At 37.0% G+C, this 26,797-nt stretch overlaps 3 protein-coding genes across 3 annotated transcripts; 1 reads left to right on the top strand and 2 right to left on the bottom strand.

The window, feature by feature from the left end:
• Positions 1-1,084: 1,084 nt before the first annotated feature.
• LOC136812776 (uncharacterized) lies at positions 1,085-13,781 on the bottom strand. The gene is made up of 12 exons (XM_067069300.1): positions 12,556-13,781; positions 12,023-12,235; positions 11,409-11,608; positions 10,018-10,468; positions 9,491-9,690; positions 7,812-7,966; positions 7,174-7,454; positions 5,518-5,871; positions 4,662-4,867; positions 3,392-3,704; positions 2,392-2,703; positions 1,085-1,896 (listed from the first exon to the last, which is right to left on the bottom strand). Exons 1-12 carry the CDS (start codon positions 12,716-12,718, stop codon positions 1,838-1,840), a joined length of 2,907 nt encoding a protein of 968 aa, XP_066925401.1. The 5' UTR covers positions 12,719-13,781; the 3' UTR covers positions 1,085-1,837.
• Positions 13,495-14,201, top strand: LOC136812717 (uncharacterized). Its single transcript, XM_067069243.1, has 2 exons — positions 13,495-13,840; positions 14,065-14,201. Exons 1-2 carry the CDS (start codon positions 13,495-13,497, stop codon positions 14,199-14,201), a joined length of 483 nt encoding a protein of 160 aa, XP_066925344.1.
• A 43-nt stretch (positions 14,202-14,244) lies between these two features.
• Positions 14,245-25,754, bottom strand: LOC136812775 (mucin-2-like). The gene is made up of 8 exons (XM_067069299.1): positions 25,413-25,754; positions 22,594-22,796; positions 21,816-21,993; positions 21,128-21,244; positions 17,450-17,617; positions 16,886-17,023; positions 16,267-16,614; positions 14,245-15,670 (listed from the first exon to the last, which is right to left on the bottom strand). The coding sequence occupies exons 1-8, from the start codon at positions 25,678-25,680 to the stop codon at positions 14,325-14,327; spliced, it is 2,766 nt and encodes a 921-aa protein (XP_066925400.1). The 5' UTR covers positions 25,681-25,754; the 3' UTR covers positions 14,245-14,324.
• Between the last annotated feature and the right edge of the window lie 1,043 nt (positions 25,755-26,797).

Here is a 26,797-nt window from a genome sequence, read left to right as displayed (position 1 = left end):
TATCAACCCTATTGAAAAAGCTAAAAAAAATTATTATCAACGCTTTTCTTTATAAAAACAATCCACTTTCAGAAAAATACACAGCTTAATAAATAAGTTTTCTAGAAAACTCAAACCATCGCGCTCTACCGTGTCATTTTCTTCTTTGAGAAAAAAAAATCAGTTTTATTGACAATCGAATCATGATTGATGATGGGAGTTGCTATCAATGATGTTTTTTTTTATAGAAAAAAGAAAGAAATGTTAGGAAAAAGCCCAATGAAAATGTGCAAAAACGGCGATTTCCGGCATTTTCGGCCGGAAAAAAAAATTTCTCAAAAAATCGAACTCTGTCAAGTTTTGAGCATTGCGAATACGCATCTTTCTGCAAAAAATCAGAAAAATGTAAAGATGAAAATTCGAGAAAATGTCAAAAAACCGATTTTTCCGGCATATTTCCGGCATTTTCGGCCGGAAAAAAATGTTTTTCGAAAATCGGGCTCCGTCACATTTTAGGTATTTATTGTCATTTTGCATCAGTGTGCAAAATTTCATAAAAAAATATAAAGTACAGCTTGAGAAATTCAAGAAATACTGTCTTTCCGGCGAAAATAGGTTGTTCCGGTGATTTTTTAATAGTTCCGGCTTTAAAAATCAATTTTATTGAAAATTGAAACATACTTGATGGTGGGCATTGCTATTAATAATGCTTTTGAGTGAAAAAACAACCAATTATAAGGAAAAAGTGTAATGAAAATCCAGAAAAATGGTGATTTCCGGCATATTTCCGGCATTTTCGGCCGGAAAAAATTTTTTCTCAAAAATCGGACTTGGCCATGTTTTGGGCATTGTTAATACGCATCTTTAAGCAAAAAATCAGAAAAAACTAATGATGAAATCTCGAGAAAATATCAAAAAACCGGTTTTTCCGGCATTTTCGAAAATCAGGCTCCGTCACATTTTGGGCATTGCTATTTTCCATCTTTGTGCCAAAAATCAGAAAAAACTAATGAGCCAATCTCGAGAAAAGCTGGTAACAGACGGACGGATGGACGGACGGACGAACAAAGGTTAATTTATAGGACCTCCAGGTAGGTCCAAAAAATAACTATCATAACAGAATAATATTTTAACAACATTTTCACTTTAAAACAAGTGGTTTATACAAATCTATGGGCTTTTACCATCAAGCAACGCGAGTGATGTACATATTCATTGAATTTCGGATTCACCAATGTTAAACCAAGTTGTTTTATCATCAGGAGATTCCAGTAAAATTATTCAAGTGGTTGTGCAAGCCTTTGGCTTTACCATAAAGTAACGAAAGAGTGATGCACATATTCATTATAAGTCTTTGAATTTGAAAATCACTCTCCCTTGTATTTCATCAGCAGGGGTAACGGATAAAAAGGGACTCCTGACAGTAGTACCAAGGCCTCTCAAAATAAATATCTTTCCGGAGGACTCCTCGCAGTAAGTCGCCGATACGATATTCCAATTTGGTGCTGAGACAACCAACTTCCAAGAGGTTCTGTTATAGGTATAGTGATCATCACAACTATCTGACCAACAGTACTTAATTTCCTTGCCTCGCAGCTGGAGGATATCATAGTTAAGGCGTGTATTCCATTGAGATTATATCATTTTTAGTGTTTTTCGACCAGCCTCTATGAGATTCTATAGGTCTCCGTAAAACAATTTTAACAACCATCATTTAATTCCTAATCATCTTCAGTATTACATCTTCGAGGCGAGTTTTGAAAGACGTAGCCAAAAGTATAGCCGTTTGAAAAAGCAATTTTTGGTCTCAATAACTCCTTTCCTTAGGGAATTCTTTTATGGTATGACTAGTGGTTTTTTATGGTATGACAAGCGAGTTCGGATCTTCGTTCCCAATGTATGTTGTACTCCTTGATTCTGAAGAAGATGTATAATTATAATATAATAATTCCATAACATGTAAAATGTCGAAATTACAGACCTTAGCACGTATAAATTACACGAAATTTACGTATAAATTACACGTCAAAACTTATGGAAACTTTTTTTGGACCACCCGATACATATCGAGATAATCTTTTTCAAGACCAGGGCTAAAGCTCATCAAATAACAAAAACGTCGATGGTTTCGCCCAGGATCGAGAATGTCTTAATACAGGAAGTTAAAGGAGAGAATTTTTAGAATGAAAGGTTTAACTTGCCCCGACGTTATTCACTCTTTCAATATTTCCAATAATTGGGAAAGGGCTAATTTTTGAATGTTCATAATTTTCATATTTTGACCAAGCACGGGGAACACGAATTTTTTCAAGTTATCGAGTAAGGCGTTGTGAACTGAAGGGACCATAAAACTTGTTCGAATTAAGGAGACATTCGAGTTATAGAGGCTCGAGTTGTAATAAAATTACATACCTCCGAGTTTCACTTCGTTACAGATATATTTGACTTCCACATATTTGATCACACCGACACACGGATTCGCTTTCCACATTCCACTCTTGGCCGTCAATTCACACGAATTCTTCCCATTGCAATGCGCACGCGCAATATCCACTGAACTCGGTAACGTACAATTGGTCACGTGATGCGTACCCCACGCGCACGGACGGGCGGACGTACGGCCGTAATTGCAATTGACAATTTCCAGGACTTGATCTGACGGACATCTTATAGTTCGAGATTCGTACTCGCAAATGATTGTCGTATCTGACGTCATTGCCGACACTGCAAAAAATAGTATTTATTTGAAACAGATTTTGCGAAACTAAAAGGTCAATCATTTTCAATTACACGTTTTTTATAAGAACAAACTATATAAGAACATTAGGCTTCGATGGCCAAAATGTTAAGAACAAGCTAAGAAAATTCTAAGCTTTGCGAGCTCTAAAACACCAGATTTCTTAGGAAACGGACAAAAACACTCACAAAATGGCGAAAATAAGAACATGCTTGAAACTCAAAAAGTTAAGAACATCCGAAGGCTTCGAAAATTGTGGATGTTCTTATAAAAAACGTGTATCTTATTAAAATTCGTATTTCGCCTCTACCGCATAATTTACGAGTAAAAACTTTATATTTTATTTTATTTTCTGCTTATCTAGCTTATTGCTTATCAAGGAAACTACGTCAGGGTGATGACTTTTGCTAAGTCTCAGTCATCAATGCAAATAAAGGGTCTGGAGTCATTAACTATCCAATCCCAGCTGGAACGTAACCTTGTTCCAACAACGTTCACCCTAACGCTTCATGGATAATAGTTAATTTCCGAGCAGATTCTGATATACTCCATGCATGGGACCTTCAGAGCAGAATGTGGTGTGCGCAGAATTGATAATCTGTTAAGAGATTAAAACACTAAATGGACGTTGCTTGAATGTTTTGACTTTTTGTACCAGCTGGGGGACCGACCTACCTTCCATTCCTTTGGCGATCGCTCTTCCAACGTAATACGAAAACAATCGAATACTTTCGCTTTTGGTTACAAAATGTTTCAACAGTGAAAACACTGTTGTTTGGAATCTTGAAAACCCTTCCCCGTCCTTGCTCGTTGATACTGATCTCCCAAAGACGAATTGGTTGGATGTATTGTTCGTCTCTGCGGAGGAGTGTATTTTATTGATGGAGGAGCCTGAGACGAGCCCATTGATGTAAAGAATGATTCCTTGATTGCGTTGCCATGTTAAAATGACCAATATCCATTCGTTACGTGTGATGCGTGCTTTAGTCTATAAAGATGAATGTAGGTACATTAAGGTAGGGTTAATGAAGTATGACCAAAGGTTAGAAACTTTGTTAATTTGCACGGACAGTGTGAATTTTATACAAACACTAGATTTAGTGGGGGGCCAAGCCTGGGGTTCCGTGACATCTTTTTTACGACCTAACCATTTTTAGTCTATTCCAAAAAACAGTATATTACAATACATTTTTTGAGAGGGAAGACGCGGCTTAGGCCCGGGAAAACTTTTTGTGACCAAAATAGTGACGCCATAGGAAAAACTGCAAGGGAAAATAAGGGGTATAGAAATAGCTTATTTTCAAAAGTCAAAATAAGCGAAAATGGTTGGTACCATCTGATAGAGTATGAAATTCTGAGCAAAAAAACCGTATTACAACAACTCTCTAACTAAAACACACAAAGAAATATAGTCACTTAAGTTAAAAAACATACCATCAAATAAAAATTTTATGTCATAAAATCACAGTAGAGTTGACAGTTAGTTGGTCTTAAAGGTAAGTAATCATTTACCGCTAGATTTTGAAAAATGTAGCACGCAAAAACAAAGAAAACATTAGATTCTATTCGTCATCCGGGTGTTCATAGAAAAGTTGTTGATTTCATTCTAGACCTTTGCTTCGAGCTTATTTTTCAATAATTAATAAAAATTTCAAGGTTATTAAACTCCGGCTAAGGAGTTTCTTAAAATCAGTGTTTTTCATTTGTAATTGTGCGTAAATCCGATTATTTGCGATAGTCGGGTTCGATTTCCCGATCTTTCCGGTTTGATTTCCCGATTTGGTTTGCGTTTGCGCTCGCACTTACAAGGATATACTCTTTTAAATTTTATGTTAGATATATTAAGAAAGGCTGACCCATGAAAATTATCGGAGTTTACAGCCGTCATTACGGCTGTTTTATTCGAGTCCAGTTCAAGCATAAAAAAGACAAAAAGAAGACTTACCGCCCACATTCCATTTTTGACCGCCACAACACAATGTAACTCGTCTTTTAGTACATACATCGAGACGCCTTCTCCATCATAATGACCGCCCGAATCAAAGATAAAACACGGACCGGAATAAGATTGATCAAGATCGTTCAGGATCTTCAGTTTCATAGTTATGGTAATACCGTCTTCAGACAAAGCTGGGTTGAGTAGGAAATGATCTAAAAAGTGAACGCAAGTATGATGCAATCAAAATTATAATGGGCTTTCCAATGGTTAGCAAGCTGGAAGGTAGTCTGGATCGGAGACCTTCTTAGACTGGAGCTGTTTATAAAGCGTGTAATACAGTAGTATAGGCGTTATATGATAATACGATTATTGTTACCGGATTTAGTTTGTATAAAATTTTTCCCTCCTTTACTTTTTGCTTATTTTTACCATGTCTGAAAAACTGTACAAAACCGCAGGGTTGTACGAATCCGTTAGACGTCCTAAAAGAGATTCGACTACGTCATTATTCTTGATTCACCGGAATATCACTAAATAGAGGTCAACATCCGAACTTTTTCGGGCGTTTTTGATGGAAGTTTCGACTTGTAAATGTTTAAGAAAACATATTTTCTAAAGGCCAGTTTCCACTTGCGCGCGCTGCAATCGCACTTTTTGGCCTTAATGCTTTTTGCTTGGAAAAAAGATTATGTCATAAAAATGTAGCGCGCGCTCGAAAAAAAAGTTGAAAACATTTCAACATTTCAACCGTTACGTCAGATCGCGCCAATTGAGTTGCTTCATTTTTCTTTTGACTAATAGCGTGGAAGCTTTGCTCGAAAAAGTGCCATCGAAGCGCGCAAGTGGAGACCGGCCTTAATACCTCTAATTGGTTCTGCAACGTTTGCTAGTTCATTTTTATTAGTACCGTTTGTCTTTTCTGGAACACATTGGTATCTGAGTTCCAAATATTTGATGACACCAGGGCATGGGTTGCCAAAAACTGAATTCAATGCTTTAGCTATACAATGATTCTTCCCTTCACATTCCTTCTTAGCAATTTTGAGACTGTCCGTTGATTTACATGTCCGGGTGATATATTTCCGTATACTTTGACATGGAATATCGGATGTGCGTCCGTAATTTGCGTAACCGAGTTTGATGATTTGTCCTGCGGGACATGTAATGTTTTTCTGGAAATGCTCGCAGATGATTTCACCATTGTTATCCGATACACCTAAGGAAAAGTTAACCTTATTGGAACTAATTTTCACGGGAATTACAAAACCGCGAAAATTTGAACCCGCGAAATACAATTTTTTCCAATTTTACTGAAAAAGTTAAAAAATCCCTAGGAAAATGAAAGAAATTTGTCCAGAAAAGGGCAAAACCACGAAAAATTAAAACCATTAAATGCAATTTTTCCGATTTTTTTTTTCGACCGCAAATATTAGTTCCTGCGAAAATTAGTTCCAATAAGGGAATCGTTGTTAGTAAACAGACTCGATAACTACGATAAATTTCAAAATTCATTGCTATAGAGGGTATGTTGTGAACTACTCTACGTTATACAGAGTATTATAAGGTAGGGTACGTATGCAGGGGTTTTGCATTGTTTTTGATAGGCTGACGAATGAAAAATTAGCTCCAGCGAATTCTTGATTCTAGGCCGGCGAATTCTTAGCAAGCCCAATGTATTGATTAGCGTGAATATGTACTTGAGGCGGCGAACCGAATTATTAGACCGGAGAATTGTAATCATTTTCGTGCCTTGAACCGGCGAAATTCGCCGTTTGCCGGGCCTAAATAAGACCCTTGCGTAGGGTTAATATCAATAGGAAAATTTCGCATTCGACACAAAAAAAAGTAAGCGGAAAGATTATCTGAGACAAAAATGAGTTCAAATCCCCTTTTTACTTCCGTTAGTTAGTGAGAGCTGAGTAACTTTAAAAATGTTGTCAAGACGTATTCAAAATGTTTCTAGGCGTATCTTTTTGTCTTTATAGATATGATAACATATGACACAAGTCTGTGTTGCAGCCCGGTGGGACTCCCACCCCACTGGAAGATTTAGCCAAAATTTTGTCCCCGGTGGGAAAAATAACTTTCAATTTCACCCCTACTAATTTCATCCCTTTTTGATTTTCAATGGAAAATTGCACTCCGAAACCATCTCCACTGGATTGTTTAAGCTTGGTATAATACTAATAGAAACTTTAATCCCAACTGGGCTCTTTCAGAAAATGTCCGTACATGGGGGGTGGAGGATATAGTGCCCGGGAGTGGTGAAAAATCTACAAAATTTACCTTGTCCGGTGGGTAAACTTGCTCTGTTTTTGGGTAACTTTGCTATGTTTAAGGGTAATTTTGAATGTCCAGGGGGTTAATTGATGCTTGTCCGGGGGGTAAATTTCCAAATATCCAAATATCCTCCATACCCCTATATTCAATTTTTTTCTGGAAGAGCCCATCGTGGGAAAAAAATTCCACCAGGCCTGTGAGATAGGAATTGTTTTACAACAAAAATCACACAAACTACCTTGCAACCCTTCAGCACTCAACCAGCCAGATTTCCCGTCCAACAATAATCCATTATCCGTTTGCCTTACATTGCCATGTGAAAACAATGGAGGTGTCGTCATAGTGGTACCATTATGGATCATCATTAAGAACCAATCAAATGTCGGTAGTAATTTTAACGGTAACGAGAATTTCATGAGCTCATCAATGGATGAGAACATTGGCGAAAAGGACAGCATGGATAAAAAGAATTTCCCAAAACTCTGAGGTGCTTTGAATAAATTGCAACCGATGGTTAGTCTGTAAGAAAATAAAAATCACTGTCCACAGATACGCTTTTTAATTCGACGTTCTAAAATTCGATTATTCGATAATATTGAAAATCATGCTCCTCTATCCGATACGCCCCTTTATTCATGAAAACTCAACTCCCCTTGAAAATCGTCAACTACGTCAACTGTATCATAATAGATCTTATCGGAGTTTTTGATTTTTCTAAAAAAAGCGATGCATTGTGGGGTTGTTTCGGGGGAAATCTCTTAGGAATTCCTCGAGGGAGACAGATTTTTTAGTTCGAATTAAAGAAACATTCGAATGAAAGATGACCCTACCTTATTAAAAAAATAAGAGGCTGAGAAAGTTAAATTGGAATCTTACCTGCTACTTGAATCTTTGTAATCATCAAGTGTGTAGCGCGGAAATTTTTCTTTACTAGCGATAGCACCATTGAAATAAAGGTGGATACCCATGTCTTGACGCCAGGTGATTATAAGCAGGTTCCATGATGTAAAGTCAATACTACTTGTGTTCGTCTAGAATTAAAAAGGTAGAATAAATGTCTTTTGAATGAACATGGAAAATTAAAAGAAGTTGATTTTTTGAAATGCTTTCGCAATGTAAAGACTGGACACATTTTTCACTAAAATAAGCGCCGAAATAGATGGCCAATTTTGACTATTTAAAGCTCGGGCGAGAACTGCAATTTCAGTACTTCCACTTTGTTTCAAGGAATTTTTCTATTTGGGAGGGATTAAGTGACTTCCAGGCTATGTTCTCAGTCATATTGGAACATTTTTGAGCGTTTAGATCCTGAGATCCTAAGGTTTTCCTAAGTCTTAAGTATAATACACCCCTGTATCAGTGCCCCGGTGGCATGATTTCAGTACATGATTTTTTTCAGTACATGGTTTCAGTACATGATTTTTTCCTACGTCACTGCAGTAATCAATTTTTTATTGCACTCATTTGTAATCATCCTAAATGGCTTGGGAATTCAAGAACTGTTTTTTATTGTCGCTGTCTTCATTCAATTTATATCTCAATTCACAAATGAGTGCAATAAAAATTTGATTACTGCAGTGACGTAGGAAAAAATCATGTACTGAAACCATGTACTGAAAAAAATCATGTACTGAAATCATGCCACCGGGGCACTGAGACAGGGGTGTTATAATGTTATAACTTGCGGTTTTAAAGTGCCAAATATTTCGGCGCCGATTGTAGCTCCCGAATGATTTGGATTTCGCTCTACTGGTAAGGCTATCAGACTGAAAGGTTTTATATTAAGTTTTTAAGTGCAGTTAACAAGAATATTTGGCATAACGGTGTTGATTGTAAAACGGAAGAAAATTCAATTCAAATGGTTTGAGATATTTAGCCTGCAGAGACTTTTTGTGATTTTGAGTATAACAACGAAGTACCCAGCTGGCATACAACGCTGTTTCAACGTTCCTCTAACGTTAAATGGACGTTATGAACATTAGATAAACCATGAAGCAATTGTGTGCCAGCTGAGTATTTATGTTTAATAGCTATTTTCCAAACCCAAAATACATAACAATTTGAAATTTCTAAAAGTAGATTCTTTCACAGTTCTTGTTTTGTTGAAATTCTATCATTCTATCACAAAAAGTCAAAATTTGTAACTTGAATATCTCGACTATTGGGTAAAAGTCAGACACATTTTCAGGTTTTACTCAGGACAATGGAAAGAATCCATATGTCAACTTTCTAAAACTATCTGATTATCCCTTTTGAGTATAAGAACGGGGTATTTATATTTATAATACACGTGTTTTTTTACTATACTTATCAAAATTTCAGATTCGAAAATCTCAACATTTTCAAAAATCTTAATAAATTTGGAGGGAATGAAGTCCTAATTGGGAAATTTTGCAGGATTGGAGTTGATAATGATATAAATAACTATTTTCCAAAGTCAAAATACATAAAAATTTGAAATTTCTAAAAGTAGATTCTTTCACGGTTCTTGTGTTGAATAGAAATTCTATTATGTCCTTTGAAACGGACGGAAGAAAGTTTAAAGTATTTCTTACCACCCAAACATGACCATTACTACCCACTGTTGCGTAAATCAAACCATTATGTGTGAACAAGGAAATACCGTGGCCTAACCATCCTCCAGTGTCCAAAATAAACTTCTCGTCACTACTATTACGTGTGTTGTGATCGTATTTGAGTTTGATCATGACAGTGAGGCCAGCTGGATTCAAATTGGGTGACGTAACAAAGGTATCTATTGAAAAAGAAAAATAATTTTGAATGTTTTCATCTCACCAAATTTGTTCCCAGTCCCTTAGATTCTCCAATTCATGATATGCACCACTGCAATGAAATTGCATTAAGAAATTTCCTTATTGCAGCCCTTTTCAAGCCGGCTCTTGTTGATGTTACATTTTTTATCGCCGGCATAAGGGATCAGATTTAAATTAGGGCCAGGCTAGAAATGGAAAAATTTGAGCTTTAGCATGATAATGGCCGACGTAAAAGGGTCCTGTACTAAATTAGGACCGGCGTAAAAAGGGCCGATAAGGTGTAAATGAATTTTCTAACGAATACTCACCTGCATAAGTGCCTAAGTCTGTCATAAATCCACGTACTCCATCGAAAACTAAGGTCCCTCGGCTCTCTTCTACGGCGTCTGTTTTCCTTAACTGACGTTGAAAAGCCGAGGCTTCGTAAGCTGACGAGGCCGTAACAAGGTATTTGTTTGTGAGAATAGGTGGCGCGAATTCGATCAAAGCCCTCGTGTCTTCCATCCCAACAACTATTTCCACCATCATGATATAAACAATTAAGCAATCTGATTGGTTCATAGTACAGCCAATCACAAAGCCGTTTGGACTCAATAAAGAAACGTCGTTGGATAACTCGTTTCTTTTGTCTGGTGTCATATCAGTGGGATGAGTTGACTTGGATCTAAGCTCTCCATTAACGTATAGGTATAAACCTTTAGTTGATTCCCAACCGATTGAGAGATAAGCCCACTCATCAATGAAAATTGTTGAATTAACCTAAAAGAAATTTCGATTTGGAATTTGAATTCCATGAATGGGTTTGTTTAAAGTCAGGGATTTTCTTTGATATCAATTAATATTTATTTTGAATCTGAATTTTACCCGAAATTTCATGATAATATTACATTTTGTTTCTTTATCCAAGTCTACTTTGGTAGTGAGTGGGAGAGTTGTCTATTAGTCTTTATCACAAAGATCGATAAAGCCAAAAGGTAACAGATCATAGGCCATTTCACAGTCGAAATGAATCTTGGGTAATCAGGACCGATTGCGCCTCCATAACGGCTATCTGTTGGCTAGACGCAATAATCGTCAAAGATTTTCAAAACTTTGGACCAATAGTAAGTCGTCGTCATTAGCGCACAGTGGTCCTGATTACCCATTACGCTTTGCGGCTGTGAAATGGTCTATTATCCATATTAAAAGCACGATCCTTAGAGAATGCCAGCAACCTGAATTTGCATGACGAGAGGGGATTACAAAAATCTACAATGAAGAAAAAATAACAAATACGCACAAAGCACTTTTCTTATTAATAGAAGTTTTTTAATCCTGAAGCAGGATTATCAAAAACTTAACCCTTACCGTGCCGATGTCGAATGCCGAAGAGCATTTTCGATTTCTTTCCCGATGTCGGCTTTTGCCGACATGAGCACTTTCGACTTCTTTGCCGCGGGTTTTTTTGTAGTTTATTGAAAGTTCGATTTTCAGCTAGATTTTATTAAATAGCACAGTTGAATAATTAAAATATATTTCAAAGATGTTTTTTAATAATTACCATAAACACATATCACTTATATTTCAGAAAATAAAGCTAAATGTGATGGTAAACTCTGTGCATATGCCGACATCTGGCAAATAGGTCCGCACACCTTCATTTTTTTTCCGTGGCAAATAGGTCGAACCTTAAAAACAAATGGGAATCCAGACGCACTACCTTATAGTCTTTGCCACTATAAGTGACACCACAACAAACATGTCCTTTCAGAATGTAGCAATACATTGTGTCCTGTTTGCCAGTGATGACGTCAAAGAGATATCGTGGTTGTTGGTAATCGTCAATGTCGTTATCCAACATCAATTTGAAATGTAAGGAAAATCCATCTTTGGCTTGTGAGAAATCTTCAAGGAAAGGAACTAGAAAAAAAGAAACGGATCAGGAAGATTATCATTTTATCTTTATTCTTTCTCCAAATTCATATTAATGTCAATGTCACTATTAGCTCAAAAAAGGTCAAGAAAATCAACTTTATTGTTCATCTAATACAAAATCCCATAATCAAAAACGAATAAGCTCTACTTTAGACGGCACATTTTCCGCCCTGACCATTCTAATTGTGAACTAAAGTGGGCAGAAAGTGCTGTCTAAAGTCGATGCATAGCCCTCTTTTGACATCAATACAATGTCTTCTTTCAATCTTTTCGAAGCAAAGATTTTAACACTAACTCTGCGACTACTTTTCGCCTACTCAAATAATTACAATTAGAATATGCAGGGCAGAAAGTGGGCCGTCTAAACTAGAGCTTAGTCTTCTTCTAATCCTTCTTTACCTTTCGATGTATTAACTTCAATCAAACTATCTTTGCCATCCAATTTCAAACCACCTTGCCATTTCTGGATATCTCCATGAACTTTTAGATCATCAGCTGATGTGACGACACCATTTTGAATGTCTGTTAGCAACCATGTGATACCATGGTTACCAGTTAACGTTTCCATGGGTTTATTATGATCAATAATGATTGGTTGTTGTGTTATTGTGCCTGGATTTTAGAACCAAAAATGAAAATACATTATCATTTAGCCGATAGTAATTCAAGTCTATATCATAATAATGTAATAATTAACCCAAAATGTATGAGCGATTTATAGAGGCCCATGTGTCCGCACGGTGGCCAGCGAATTTGTAAAACTATATTATTATAAAGTCAAATCAAAAGGCGCTCTTAATTCTACCAGTTAAGTAATTGTGGTTTATAAAGAAACAAAGCTTCTTTGGATTAAATTTATCAAGTAACTAAAAAAGTTATACACTCTTTTACCTTTTCTTGAAGCCCAAGGAAACCCAATAATTTAAACATACCTATATTTTGAGTATCAGTCGTGGTTTGAGAGCTACCAGGTGGTCGAGAAGTCGTCCATAATTTAATCGGCGAAAGTTGATCTAGATTCTGATTTTGATTCGAGTAACTTTCTCCACTCTTGGTAGAAATGTCTTTGATTGATGATGTGTACTCATCATCCATTGTTTTAGAATCAACTCCGTTGTTTAAGCTGTTTCTGACAGATCCAGGTGTGTTACCACCGGTGACTAAGCTGTATACTGGTGCATATCTACTACTGGTGATGCTGCCGCCTTCTGGCGCATCTGTTGCTCTTCTTGATAAGATAAAGGGTATATTAGAGATCCTGATTGACCATATCCGGTTTGAGGTTGCTGAGCTGCTTCTAGTGATCCATAATTAACTTGCTGTTGTGTCGTGGCTGGACTGGAGTAAGATGATGGCTGCTGCCCCTGTTGTTGATGGTTGCCTTCCATGAAGGTACCAACTGTTTTAGAAGCAGAATCAACAAGCTGATTCAAGCCTTGCATTACAAGTTTACTAGCAGCATCTACAATAGATTGAGGAGTGGTTGGAACCTGCTCTGGAGGACAAGGAGGCGTGCAAGTAGGACAACCAGGACATTGGAAATCGAAAACATCAAACAGATCAATCTGCATACCAGAACATGTTATATTACCAGGAGGGCAAGGAGTCTTTGGTGTTGGGTAGGTAGCTGGTGGAGGGGTTTCAGGAATCTTTGGTGTGGAAGGTTTACGTGTAGTTCTAGTCCGGATAGGCTTTGGGGTAGTCGTTTTTTTCTTGGTAGTGAAAGGCGTAGATGTAGGGAGAGGTTTAGTGGTTCTTGATTCTTTTTGTGGTAGGTGGTTGTGTTGTCACCGGTCTAGTAGTCTCAGGGGTGGTCACTGGTCGAGGTGTCGTGACAGGCGGTGGCGGAAGAGTTGTAGTTGTTGGGCAGCATGGAAGAGGGGGTAATGGAGGTGGCGGACAACATACAGGAGGTGTTTGGCGTTGTACAACATGGCAATGGTGGAAGGGGAGAAGGTGGGCAGCATTCTGCTTGCGAAGGTGGTGGTGGTGACGGAGGAGGAGGAGGAGGTGGTGGAGGTGCAACAGTTGTGGTAGCTACGCAACATGGGAGTGGAGGCAGAGGAGGGGGTGGGCAACATTCAGCGGGTGACGGAGTCGGAGATAGAGGTGGAGGTGGAGGTGGAGGAGGAGGAGGAGGAGGAGGAGGTGGAGGAGGAGGAGGAGAGGAGGAGGAGGAGGGAGGAGGGGGGAGGAGGTGGAGGGCAGCGGTGGGAGGTAGGAGGCAGCGGCGGTGGAGGAGGGGGGTGTGGCGTGGTGATTGAGGAGGAGGCGGTGTTGGAGGTGGCGGTGGTAGTTGTGGTTGAGGAGGGCGGTGGTGGCGGAGGTGGAGCTGTGGGGTGGAGGTGGAGCGAGGGTGAGGCAGGGAGGGGCAGCAGTCGCCGTGGTGGTTGTGCAACATGGAAGTGGCGGCAATGGAGGAGGAGGACAACATTCTTTAGGCGTCGACGGGGCTAACGAGACAGGCGAAGGTGGAGAAAGTGTAACAGGTACTGCAGGGGGAGGCGGTGGCGGTGGCGGAGGAGGAGAAGGCGAAAGTGTTGGTGGAGGGGGAGGAAGAGTAGTTATTGGCTGCTGACAGCATGGAAGTGGTCGTGCTGGAGGTGGTGGACAACAAATGGTTTGAATTGTGGTCGTTACTATAGTTGGCTGCTGGCAGCAAGGAAGAGGAGGCTGGGGTGGATGTGGGCAGCAAATAGGATTAACAGGTGCTACGGTTGACGATTGAGTAGTCATTTGAGGTTTGGGTAGTAATTGGAGGTTGGGGTGATTGAGGAAGCTGTGTGGTGAATATAGCAGTTGGTAACGAGGTGAAAGGAAATGGAGTAGGAGGGTAAGTATTTGATGGTTTGGATGGTGTTTGATAAGGAGAAGCTGTTCCTGGGTATGGTTTTTGGGTAGTGTAAACTGATGACGATTGAGGTGTTTGGGTCCAAAGTGCTGTTGAAAGGGTTGTCGTTATAAATGGTTCTGGTTGTTTCGAAGGTGTTGTCTTATATGGTGTAATGGATGCTTGAGCTGTTGTGAAGGCTTGGTTACCAGGTTTAGATGATAATGGTGGAGGAGTATTGCTTGGTGATGGTGGATGGGATTTTGGTGTATCAATGGTGAAAGTTGAATATGGAGTCTTGGTGCTTGGTCCTGATGGATGTGGAGTTTTTGGTGAACTTAGTGTAGCTACTGTTTGTTTAAGACCCTGTGTTGTTGTGTACAAGGGTTTCTTTGTTGTTTGTGTCAGGGGTTGCGAAGACACTGTGGAGTGAGCTGGGGTGGAAGTTTGGATCGCAGGCTCTGCTTTCGTTGTTTTTGCTTGTGTAGTTGTGGTGGATGAGATTAATTTTGGTGTAATTTTGATCATTTGGGTAGAAGAACCTGTAATTACGGATATAGTGGTATGTGTTGAAGTGGTTGGTTTAACCGGAGTTTGACCTGCATTTGTATTGGTTTGTTGACCTATGTTTCCAGGAACTTGTGTTTGTTGACCTACGTTTCCAGGGGCCTTAGTCTGTTGACCTGCATTCCAAGGGGCCTGAGTCTGCTGTCCCGCCATCTCAGGAGGTAAAGTTTGTTGGCCACCATTTCCAGGAGCTTGAGTCTGCCTATCTAAACTTCCTGGGGCCTGAGTCTGTTGTCCTGCATTTCCAGGAGACGGAGTTTGTTGTCCTGCATTTCCAGGAGACGGAGTCTGTCGTCCTGCATTTCCAGGAGACGGAGTCTGTTGCCCTGTACCAGTTTGCTCTGTATTTTGACCAGGCTTTTTTGAAGTACCTTGAGGCGTGTTGCCTGTATTTGATTGACCTGTACCTGTTTCAGATGGCAAACCAGTGCCTGTCTGTGATTGGTTTGGTCCTGCCTCAGTCTTTTCAGTAGTACCTGGTTGAGCTTCAGTTTTGGAAGTATCACCAGTACTTTCACCAGTTTGCGTCGAGGTACCTCCTCCGACTGAATTGTCAACGCCAGATACTGTCTGCTGTTGGAATGTCATGTTCGCGTTGATGTTCCCATGAATGGCACTCAAGATTTGCATATTACCCATAGTATCATCCCCTGAAATAATTTAAAGTTTACTAATTTTTGAAAATATTTACAGCTAAAGAAGGGTCCCTTATTTTGCTTTAAATAGCCGGGTTTTGGTCTATAATTCCCTTATTTTTGGAGTACTTAGAGGTACAACCTCCTATCCCCAGCAATTATGATCTTCCATCCGTTTATTAAGATTTTTCCACCAAGAATCTTACGAAATAATTTAACCATTCACCAGAAGAAAGGGGCAGAGCGAGAATATGTGTAAGAAAACACTAGCCTATTATCCCATCCCATCATACAGTTTTTTATCAGTTTGTTGGTCTATTATGTTGCTACGATTACGAGTTTGGATTTCAGTGAAGTGACGCCAATTCTTTGTCAGCTCCCCCATGGATTATTTGTAAAATGCAACAGACGGAACAGTGTCGATAAAAAGAGCCGCATATCTGTCTGGTACTAGCCTGTTAGACAAAAATCACTTTTTAACACGTTTTAATGTCTGTGTTACTTTTTGCAGCGGAATCCAATTTTTCTGGACGGGAAAAGAATTTTGTTTCCTTGGGAAGTACTGGCTAGTCTGGTACAGGCAATTAAAACACATGAATTTTCTATTTTACCTGGTTCCTTTTCTTGCGATACAACACATTCGGACCCAGGACATTTCATTCTTGCTTCAGCAGCAGCAGTTTCAACAGTCACCTGTGGATGTATTGGATTCAAGAAAGAATCAACCATGTAGGAAGTAAAACTGCTTGATGCTGTATCCTCATTGGTATTGCCTTGTGGAGATAATGCTGGTTTGGCGTCATGGTTTTCTTCACTAGAACTGTGTTCGTTATCTCCACCATTTTGAGTGTTCTGTGATACAGATTTGGTGAGGTATTCTTTCCCAGGGCGTAGTTCTTTCTTGAAGTAATAATTTGGGTAGACACCCTTGGTAGAATATGTGATACTATCCAATTTATCTGATATGAAACGAAAATAATCAAGTTAAAAACTACAAAGTTAAGTTGACTACAAGAAGATAGATTCATAACATGGAGTCATAGGCTGGAGTCATAGGCTGGAGTCGTTTTTACTACGTACTAAACAGTAATATAGATTCTATATAATACAATCATAAGAGGCATGCCTACTTTATATATCAGGGAAAAAATATGGTTAAAAGAGGAGTAGTAACCCCTACTAGAAATCGAGAGTAGAGAACTAGTCTAAAGACAAATGGTGAACTCTAACCTTTCCCAACATTGATTTCAGCCAGAAATTGTGAATCATCGGATGCATAAACGTGTATCCACTGTTTCTGTGCAAGTAAAAGGACTTCATTTGTTTTGTTATCTTTGACTAAGAAATCCATGCCATATGGTAACGGACCTGAAAAATGAAAATATTGAATAAAATATTTATTACAGTCAACTGTCGCTAAATTCGAACCTCTTTTATTAGAATCTTTCTGTAATAGCAGTTCAAAAGTCGTATAAATCTATAAATTCGAACGTTTACTTCCGTAAGTAATAGTTATCGGTCAGTTGCGAGTACAATATTTCCATATTGTACGAAATATAAATCTATAGATTCGAACGTTTGCTTCCATAATAGTAGATATTACGTAACTGAACCAACCATGAAAACTTCAATTCATGATATGCATCACTGGAGAGTCTTTCGAGAACTTTTAGAATTTTCCACCCAATACGCCACTTAAACAATAGAAAAAGTGACGTATTGAGTGGAACAAAAACAGAAAATTTGCATAATTTCGTTAAGTCATTGCAGTGGTGCATATCATGAATATAATACCTTCTTTCAAGACAAATTCTAAGAACGTTGAGGTCCTTCCGTTGACAGGATAGCCCGTTGTTTTCTTTTTGCCACGATCTGGGTAAACAATAATCCCATCTTCGTTCTTGTTGACAAATCGAACGTTTACATATCTGATATTTGACGGCTTTGTGTTATTTGATGGTTCTATAATGATGAAATTAAATAGTAAAAAACAATTTTCAAACGTGTGTATTGTGTTAGTGGTGTTTAGAGTATCTTTAGAAAGAAAAATAAGTGATAACCTACCTGGTTATGCATTTAACACATATATAATTGATATCTACGTAAGCAGGACCGTTAAACAATCATTCAGAACACAAATAGTGACGATCTATTAAAATTGGTCGTTTGTTTCTTATAAAAAAAAACGTTTAGAAACCAAAATTTCATGCTCTTGAAATATTCTTTCATATTCAATACTTCGTGAGCAAAAAAAACATCTATCTCATCAAAAAATTGAGTAATTTGGCTAAAAACATTGATGTATGCTTATTAATAGATCTTATAGATAAAGATGCATTTTTTGAGCTGAAAAATTCTTTTTTTACAAAAATCTGCTTGAGCCATCTTATACCTACTTTCATGCAAAAAATCAGAAAAAAACAATGATTCAATATTTCACAAAGTCCAAAAAACCCTTTTTTTAGCCGTTTTTTAGCTGATATTTACTTAATTTTTGTTCCCCAAAAATCGAGCTCCGTCACATTCGAGGGTTTATAGTTACACATCTTTGTGCAAAAAATCATAAAAACTAATGAGCCAATCTCGAGAAAAGCTAATACCTAAGTAATTGATAATGTGCTTATAAAAAAATATCGCATTTGGCCAGTTTTTCTATAAAAAAAAAGCCAAGCAACCAAAATTTCACCGTTTTTTAGCCGTTTTTTGGCCGAAATTTGCCGCGCCTTTTTCCCCCAAAAATCGGGCTCCGTCACATTTTGGCCACCATCACTTTACACCTTTGTACCAAAAATCAAAAGATTCCTATGATTCGATCTCGAGAAAAGTTGATAACGAACGGACGGACGGACGGATGGACGGACGAACGGACAGAGGTTAATTTATAGGACCTCCACCCCACCGGGGTATGTTAATGTGTTAATGTGTTTATTCTTTAAAGTCGAAAAAAAGTGTACAAAAATGTACTAGCTTTAAAGCTAATAGAGTTCGACTGCCTATTTTACAAAATGAATCATTCATCACCATCTGTTGATGCCCAATCGCTGACGATTTCTTCTGTAGAGTATTTTGGTTTATAATTTGAAGATATTTTTGTTTGGTTTTGTAATTTTTTAACGATTCGTAGTTTTGTTCTTGGGCTTCCTCTAACACGCCAGTTGAAGTCTTTATTGTTATAGTCTTTGTTAAGTTTCTTTGCTTGTTCGTGCATCTCCTTTATCTTTTTCCATTCGTTGATTGTGAAATCTTCCGTGATTACAAGTTTCTTCCATGTAAATTCTTCATGATAAGATCTTTGTCAGCAGACTTTGTAGGGTGACTTTAAGAGGACGGCCGTTTTTTGTTTTTCTGTTTCCTAATCTGTGGTGAGTAACATTTATTTCTGGAACATTGATGTCCTCCAGGAGTTCTCGGAACCGAAATATGTCATATTTTTTCTCATTTTCTTCTTTTTCCTTATCTGGGCCTGAATATTCGAGAAACCCGTGAACGATGATATTCAGTTTTCTAGAGTCTATGTCTTTCTTTTCACTTTCTTCCTTCCGTTTTTGTTGTTCGGCAGATCTTAAGTCTTCTTTGTGCTTCTTAGTAATTTCGGCGTATGTTTTCTTTGATGTCTCCGTCATTATTTCTGTTGTGTGCTTGATTTCTTCCTTTATCATGGTTCTTGTCTTTTCTTCCATTTCTTGTAGTTTTCCTGCCAGAAAAATTTTGAGATCATTTTTGATGGAATCACGGGTTTTGGTGTTGGTGTTGACCTCGTTGTTCAGTTTTTGTATGACGTCGTCTTTCTTTTTAAGTTCATTTTGCATAATATGTTGAGTGTTTTTCCCCACTTTATTTCTTAGGTTCTTCGTTATTCGGACGCAGTTTGAACATAAGTAATGATCGTTATAGGATGTCACGAATATTTGTAGTTGATACAAAGGTAGCTGTGTGCACTCATAATGAACTGATCTTTTACATTTTTTGCATTCCAAGCGATCCAGGTCTTCGTCATTGGTACATCTTGAAGGTGTGCAAGCTTGAGGTGGTGAGGCTGCTTCGAAAGGCTGATCTTTATCCATTTTGATGTTATTTTCATGAATTTTGATGTTTTTTGTTTGTTTTCAGCCATTTTTCCGAAGAGCGTTGCAAAAGCGTCTTATCTAATTGACGTCAAATAAAAACTGAAAGGGTAGGGGTAGGTCCAACAATGGATACAAAAAGAGTATTTTAATGGATTGAAATTGATCAGAATTTCCAAGTAATCATTATGAGCTCTCTAGGTTGAGGTTAAGGTTTAACAATCATTTTTTTTATTTTTTATGCAGTAATTAAGTTTACTAAAGGTTTGCTTAGCATTTCAATTTATTTGAGCAAGTTGACCAATCAGTGCTCAGAAAAGCAATTTTCTGGCCGTGAGAGCCGTGATAAAAAATCGAAAGACTGTATAATAAAAGTCCGATCTGAATAAGAGGGGATTAGGCTTGAATCTACTTGGATTGAACCATGACGTATCGGTCACACCACAAAAAATTTCTTTGAGCTGCGAATTCAACATTCTGATGTTCTATTATTAGCAATAAGATTAACTTAATTAATTCAATTTAAGTTTAATTAATTTTGGTGTGTCAATTATAACTTGGTTAAATTTCCAACGCTTCAAGTCTAACAAGCTACATGCTGAATGGACCTACCTCATGATGAAAGTTAGATAGCAATACGAGGAGAAAAATGAAAAAAATCAGTCAGAAAATATAGCGTTTAGCGAAAATGCATTACGCAAAAAATTCATCATTGATTGTTGATGGGGGGGGGGGGGGAGAGGAAAGGGTTGTAAGGAAAAAAATAAATAGAAAGTTCTGGTCGCAAAAATCAGTTTTATTGACAATTGAATCATGCTTGATGGTGAGCATTGTTATCAATAATGTTTTTGTGTGAAAAAACAAAGAAATAAGGAAAAAGTCAAATGAAAATCTGCAAAAACGGCGATTTCCGGCATTTTCCACCGGAAGAAATTTTTCTCAAAAATCGAACTCGGCCATGTTTTGATTATTGCGAACACGCATCTCTCTGCAAAAAATCAAAAGATGAAAATTCGAGGAAATGTCAAAAAACCGGTTTTTCCGACATATTTCCGGCTTTTTCGGCCGGAAAAAAATATTTTTCGAAAATCGGGCTCCGTCACATTTTAGGTATTATCATTTTGCATCAGTGTGCAAAATTTCATGAAAAAAATATAAAGCACAGCTCAAGAAAATCAAAAAATACCGTTTTTCCGGCGAAAATGGGCTGCTCCGGCGATTTTTAGAAAGTTCCGGCTTCAAAACTCAGTTTTATTGACGATTGAACCATGCTTCATGGTGGGCATTGCTATTAATAATGTTTTTGTGTGAAAAAACAACGAAATATATTAAAGGACGAACAGAGGTTAATTTATAGGACCTCCACCGGGGTAGGTCCAAAAATTGACTCTAATATGCAAAGACTTACTGGTATATGTATACGATAACATGACACGACCAGTTGGAACATATTCATTGAACACTGCTATCATCTCCATTACAAATTTACCATAACGTGTCGAAATCTGATCATTGTTTGCTTTACCTGAAATTGAAAATTTATTGTGTAAAAATCAAAACTACTAGTATTGTCTTCCAAGAATTAGTCCGCTTTTGGTATATCGATAAGTTTAAAAGTGAAAAGTTCTTTTCTTCAAGGGGTATCCGGAGAATTCCCCGACCGACAATTCCCCAATGGACCATTCCTCGACCGGGCAATTCCCTGACAGACAACTCCCCAACCGGGTAATTCCCCAAGCAGACAACTCTCGGACTAAAAAATTCCCCCGACAGAACATTTCCCCGACCGAACAATTCCCTGATAAAATTGTAAAGTACTTTAAAGATAACCTAACGTTTAGCGTGATATAATTCCCTTTTTCTAATCTTGATGATGAAAATGACACCAACTATGCAACTAGCAACGGTGAGATTATCTCAAGATTTGTCAATAACCTTAAACTGCAAGTAACCTGAATTAGAGTTTACCAGAAAGAACTGATGTTTGAGGGGGCACTGACCTTGACGACTGACGGGGAAGTGCCACGGGAGTTTGAAAAGTGGGACCTGTCAAATATATGATTGTTTAGTAAATTTGGGACCCTGTCAGAACTTACCAATAGTTATATGGTGTTGCATTTCAGAGTTATCTTTTTCTTTTTGTTGTTTTTGAACTTGAGATTTCTTAGATTCCACTGTTATCAAGGGACCATCAACAAAAACCAAGATTCCTGATTGTGGGTTCCATGTTGCCAAAACAAAGTGCCATTTGTTTGGCTCCAGATCAAAAGATGCCTATTATAGTTAGAAATGATTTTTTTTTGATTTTTAAGAATCTTATTTTGTACATGTAAAGCTAATTTCATTGTGCATGTGTGTTACGTGAAAGCAATAAAGCAATACTTTACCAACACAATCATATTCAGAATTTTACAAATTTTGTCAAAGGCTGTTCATTAAAAACTTGCTTCAAAGCCAAGTTTTTGTCAAAAAATAATGAAAAGAATAATTTGAAGAAATAAAGACTAATGATGTCAAATTATTTTTGGAATTTTGCTGCATTTTCCTTGAGTCAATTTGGTGTTTTCATTGGGTTTTATCATGAATTGAGAAAAATTGAATTATGGCTTTTTTGCTTCTATGCAAGGTTTTTATATAACTTGTTTTATTAGGATTCTAAAATACTTATATATACTCGGAAGACAAAATTGATATTATAACAATAACTAACAAATAAAAGACGTCAAAACAACGTCCATAAAATGTTGTTGTGTACAACCTACTTGCTAAATCAGTAAGAAAGAACTATTAGATATGTCTCGATATAAATAAAATTAACCCAAATACAATCTTTAAGTGTCAGATATTAAAAAATCCATCCTGAAGAATTATTACCTTCCAACGATAAATTCCATTTGAAACTTCAAAATGATATTTGTTGCTTTGCACATAAACTGATACACCTTCTCCGTGTACTGCACCCGAATCAAATATGAATTCAAGTTCTTGAGATTTGGCATCAGATTTTTTATCGAAATTCAGTTGTAATCCAACAGATAAGCCTTTTGTGCAATGTTTTGGTTGTGCTATGCACTGACCTGAAATCAATAAGAAGAGAATATAAATTTTATTAAGCCTATTATATCTACAAAACAACGCTTGTAAGGCTTGTGACACTTTTGAATTGAAAGATTGACTTCAAAACCCTTCAGCAGTTCTATTGTGTATTGAGGGCCAAAACTGAGAGAGTCTGCATGGCAAATTGTCGCTTGGTTTTCTGCTGTTATATGAAAAATATAATTCATTATATATTGAAAAAAGAAATCAGGGAAAAAGCAGGATAGAATGTAAACTAGTAAAAATCCTCATTGTTATTGATTATGAGTTTTTTTAACTTCCATTTTCCAAGATTATAAGACTTTGCTCTGTGACTGGTATTTAATGCCCAAGTTAAAAAAAAATTGATTCAATTTTGGCTTAAAAGATGATGTTGCTATGATTTTTCAAAAAATCTTTTTTATGAATTGCTTTCTTATAGAAAAAAGAAAAAAGTATAAAAGCTTTGATGGTTAACTGTGTCCGAAGTAATGTGAATTTTTAGGAAATTTTTATACCATTGTAAAGAGGAAAGTCAAACTTAAATTTGGAATATGGCTTTTAAAAATTGGTATAGCGGTTCTCTAATGAATATTGATCTTATATTTATCAAGGCTAGAATGTTATGTTACCACCAACTAACTATTGAGTTATCAATTATATGTGGGTCTGCATTGTCTTATTTTTAAACAACAATTTTTGTGGCACAGTGTGGCAGACTATTTGACCTGATCCTGCAGACTATAAATATTTAACATAAGTATATTTAAAAAACATACGACTAACATTAGATTTTATTTAGATTAGATTTTACAAAACTTTTATTTTATTTTAATAGTTTTCATTTCTTTATTAGGTTGCACCATTTGTAATTAGGTTTCTAAACTTGGTGTCCCTTCCTTCGGGTAAATATATGTTTTGAATTGAAATTGAATTGAACTTTGAGTGAGAAGCTGAAGGAGTGTCTTACACTGGTATCAAGCCAGACAACAGTTTTTCAGTGATGTCATATTTCCTTGTGTCTTACAAAGTTTACTTTCCACAATTCAAGATATTTACTACGCTCATACACTAGAAATTGCTCAAAGTCATCTTTTTCTTGGTGAAATATGAAAGTTCCAAGTGAATTCCATGGTTCAGTTTGCAATGATTCCAAAAGTTTTATAAAATGATCATAACATGGAGAAGCTATACACATGTCACTGAGAGTGAAATTCAAGCGTTTTTCTACACCAAAAATAATAGTTATTTCATTGCTGTTTGATAGAAGACAAATTGAGAATATTGTTTTAAAGAGTGACGTTGTTAATGTTTCATCATAAACACAGTCTGCAGCAACAATCATATTCGCTTTTTCTAGTTGTGATATATCACAAGTTTTCCAATCGTAATTTGTACAACCGGTAACTTCCATCAAACTTTTAAGGATCATTTCTTTATTAACACTCTCAAAGGAGAAATCTTCTTCCCATAAATTGGCAACATCCATCCAGTTTATTATTTTACAATGGAATGGTTTCTCATTCACAAAATGTTCTACTTTAGAAAAAGTTTCACTTTTCCTATGCTGCAAACCTACCATCAAAGGTTCATAATTTTGGAGCATATTTTCAAAACAAAGATCAAGGATTTCTTTGCTTTTATCTGTAGCAATAAAACTTTGACATTTTGCTGACAAGATACTGGAACAAACGCCAATTCCACAGCCTAATTCTAAACAGCAAGTATCATTATTATCTAAACCATCCAGCGATAAAATATAATCTGAAATAAACAAAGACGACCTCCATATTTGAAATCCAACATTTGAAAGGTTGGTATTCTTGTGATGACAAAATGTAAGAGCGAGGAAATCTTCACTTTTTGATTCTTCAACACTTCTCTCAATATCAAAATCTCCATCTGAATCGTAACCATTTGAATTTTTTAGATGAAATCAAAACATCATTGTTTTCTCGAAAACTTTTTAAGTCCAATAAAATTCTTGTTATACATTTTGGGCTTTTAGAATCCTTCTTAATATTTTCTAAAGATGAAGAAACTAAATCTAAATGTACTTCTGATAAAAATAAATCTTCCTCCTGCTCCTCCACTTCTCCAGTTTTTTCATCGTCCATTTTGAAATTGGAGAAAACGAAAGTGGTCGGAAAATCAAAACAAAGCCATGTGCTTTTTCAGTGCGTAAGGGCCTGTTTACATCTCTTTGATTGACTGTTAAGCCCTGTCTACATTTAAGGCACCGGCATCGTATTTACGAAGGCGGGGAATGCGGGTGACGTGCCGTGTGTGGTAGTCCCAAGAGGGTACTTAAACAAGATAAAATGCAATGGGTGCCGAGTATGTGCGAGCCATAAGAGGGACCCTTTTTCCTCAAAAGTCTCTCAAAAAATGCAACCTTAAGCGTCCAAATTCAGTCTCTAAAAAGGGTCCATTTTCGAACTTTGGCTCGGAGGAGGGCATACCCGTCGCCGGGCCGTCGCCTCGCGGGGATGGTAGTGCGACGACAGGGGTTACCATTTATAACACACAAAAGGCTTACATACACGGTCTGTGTAATGAACTTTAATCATTTGCTGACCTACTTTATATTTAAAGTCAGAAATTAAAAGAAAACTTACCTTGAAAATCACCAGCATCTATCCATCCCGTTGCACCATCAAAACGTAAACCCCCGGTTCCTGTTTCTTGCGTAACACCCCCGTAGACTTCCATCGGCGGTGTTATCGGTAAAGTTTGGTTGTAAATATACGCTAGAGGCCAAATATAGGCAGGTAAAACGTTCCCGTAACTTTTTTGTATCAAAAAACATGTCCATAATATCATCAAACATAATAAAATCTCTCTACTTTTATTTCGAAACTTATAGTTTAAACAAGAGTCCTTCATTTTGTCCTTTGAATGTTATCTTCAAATTTAAAAAGATTTTAATCAATCAATAGTAATCATGTAATCTTGCAGATCCATCTTAAGTATAACTTGTCCATTATTTCAGTTCTGCAGCAGATTTCAAAAAGAGGAAGGTTTAGAAGAAGGAGAGCTTTTCAGCTGGCAATTTCTGCAGATAAGGAAACACTATTAAACAAACGTGAAACAGACAATAAACAAAATTAGAATATAATATTTCCATCGTGTTTTGTTCTGCATAATTGCACATTAAAAACAAACTGTTACTGGGCTGTTTTCAAAACGTGTTTGAGATTTTCATGTTTTGAGAATGATTTGAGTTATAAAGTTATAAAGCCTATAAAGAAGTCATTCATTGATTCATTCATTGTTCATCACTCTTTATTAGTTTATACCAATTGATTCCTATAAGCCATTCTTTTCTCTCCTCTTAATAAACCACTTTATTTCTAAATTCTTCATTCTCTCTATTCTCTTGCAATTCTTCTTTTATGATCGGTGCTAAGTAAAAAGCATGTCGCACGGAGTCTTTTCGCTTTCCCGCCAAATTTTAGACGGATTGCTTCACAATTTGATCTATTTGCAATATGTTCGAAAATTATAGACGGGGGTTTAATGATCAAATATTGGACTATTATTTCTTGTTTTTACCTCATTAGAAATAAATCGAATGGCTAAGAAGATTTAAAAAATTAACATGTTTTTAAAATGTGGAAAAACTTTTATGGAAGAAATGTTGATTTGTTTATTTAGAGTATTCTTTATATTTTTAGCTCCCCTAAAAGCAGTATTCATAATGGCCTCAAAATTTTTGTTGCGGGAAGGTCTCAAAAAAACAAAAAGTCAAATCGCTTGGTGACTGACTGTTTTATCTAAATTGTGTCTATTTGATGCTGATTGATTAGGTATAGTTGAGCTATTTTAAGTGTTTATTTTAGAGCGCTATGATCTTTACTGTTTAGAATGAACCTCTTAAGCTTAAAACAAGTTGCCATCAGCGATTATTGATGGCATGAATGCGTGAATGACAGGATGAGTGAGTGCTGAGTGGAGTAGAGTCAAAATGTTGAGAAGCAAGACCCATAGCCAGGTGGTGGTG

This window comes from Clytia hemisphaerica, unplaced genomic scaffold, assembly GCF_902728285.1.
Source record: "Clytia hemisphaerica strain Z4C2 unplaced genomic scaffold, Clytia hemisphaerica genome assembly, whole genome shotgun sequence".
In the NCBI taxonomy this organism is placed as follows: Eukaryota; Metazoa; Cnidaria; class Hydrozoa; order Leptothecata; family Clytiidae; genus Clytia; species Clytia hemisphaerica.
Note: the sequence above shows the minus strand (reverse complement) of the source record. Positions and strands in the feature narration are given on the sequence as shown.